This window comes from Bactrocera latifrons, unplaced genomic scaffold (genome assembly GCF_001853355.1).
Source record: "Bactrocera latifrons isolate USDA-ARS-PBARC rearing strain unplaced genomic scaffold, ASM185335v1 scaffold_105, whole genome shotgun sequence".
Taxonomy (NCBI): Eukaryota; Metazoa; Arthropoda; class Insecta; order Diptera; family Tephritidae; genus Bactrocera; species Bactrocera latifrons.
In genome coordinates this window covers 133,342-134,447 of record NW_017534464.1, presented here as the reverse complement: position 1 = coordinate 134,447, position 1,106 = coordinate 133,342, and the positions used below count along the sequence as shown (strand labels likewise).

Sequence of the window (1,106 nt, the reverse complement as noted above, 5' to 3'; positions counted from 1 at the left end):
CCCAGTCGTGACAAAAGTACACACTATTATCAGGAAATGATTCTCACTGAATTTCAATAATATTTCTAACGGATTTACCTACATTTTCTGTTAAATATCAGTTGAAGAAACTGAAGTCCATATATTTGGTATCTGAAGGCTTAAAAAAGTCTTCGTAACGGCATTATTTGTGCAACATTTTCCAATATCTTCATTTGTACTTGAGTTATGTTTAATGCAAAATGAAAAAATAATATGGAAAAATTTCTATGCTCTTCAACAAGTCTATGTTTGCCGAATGGATAGTTCTTCGTGTTCTGAAAATTTTCGGTTTAGGCTTTAAATTTATAAATCCTTCGATCTAACAATAAAAATGGGAGAAAATGTAAGGCTTTTCATAACACATACAAATCTACAAACGCCAAGTTTTTCCTACTGGGCTGTTCGTGATACTCTTATCTAACTACCAAACGTTGTTTAACTGTTAAACGATACAGATTCGTTTTGACATTTTAGTTACGATTAAAAGCAGCTCAAACTCAAAACAGCACACATATGTCTATATGTGCCTAGACGGTAAGCAGCGCCATCAAAGTCCAACCTTACGTACTACATACTCATACACATATGCGTGATCATATATCATAGTTATTCACTACTCAACTTAGCAGCTTACAACTCTGTTTGCCATTGGAGCGGCTTCTCACTACGCTGGCTTCGTCGACCAATTCAAGCTTGTGAAGTGGCGCATTGTGTAGCTTTCTTTCATTTCTCTTTACTTCTTCTGTAACTGTTTTCGCATGGCTCTTTATATTTATACGCTCTCAATTGGTGATTTTAAACTCAGGTGAAATTTTTGACTCCAAGTATCTTTTAGTTTACTAACTTTTCGACAGTTCGGCGGTGGTGTGCGAGAATTCAGCCCACCAAGCGGATCTTAAACAGAATTATTGAAATGTTTAGGTATTATTTTAAATTCACTGAAGCTTAAGTAGTGTAGTGCAGCATTTACTTGGCCAAAAATGTTTATTAAAGCGAGCTCTAAGCACGAAAAGGTGAGAGCCAAATGATTAAAGTGGCGAAAGGTGCATGTGACATAAGTGCTGTTATGATGTGGAGTGGTATAT

At 35.7% G+C, this 1,106-nt stretch overlaps 1 protein-coding gene across 1 annotated transcript in view; it reads left to right on the top strand.

Annotated features, from left to right (window-relative positions):
* Positions 1-885: 885 nt before the first annotated feature.
* The window catches only part of LOC108969414 (endoplasmic reticulum metallopeptidase 1), a 15,051-nt gene continuing 14,830 nt past the window's right edge, over positions 886-1,106 (top strand). The window contains exon 1 of the mRNA XM_018934122.1: positions 886-1,034. Coding sequence (XP_018789667.1) covers positions 1,002-1,034 — 33 coding nt within the window. The 5' untranslated portion in view covers positions 886-1,001. The remainder of the gene's footprint in view (positions 1,035-1,106) is intronic.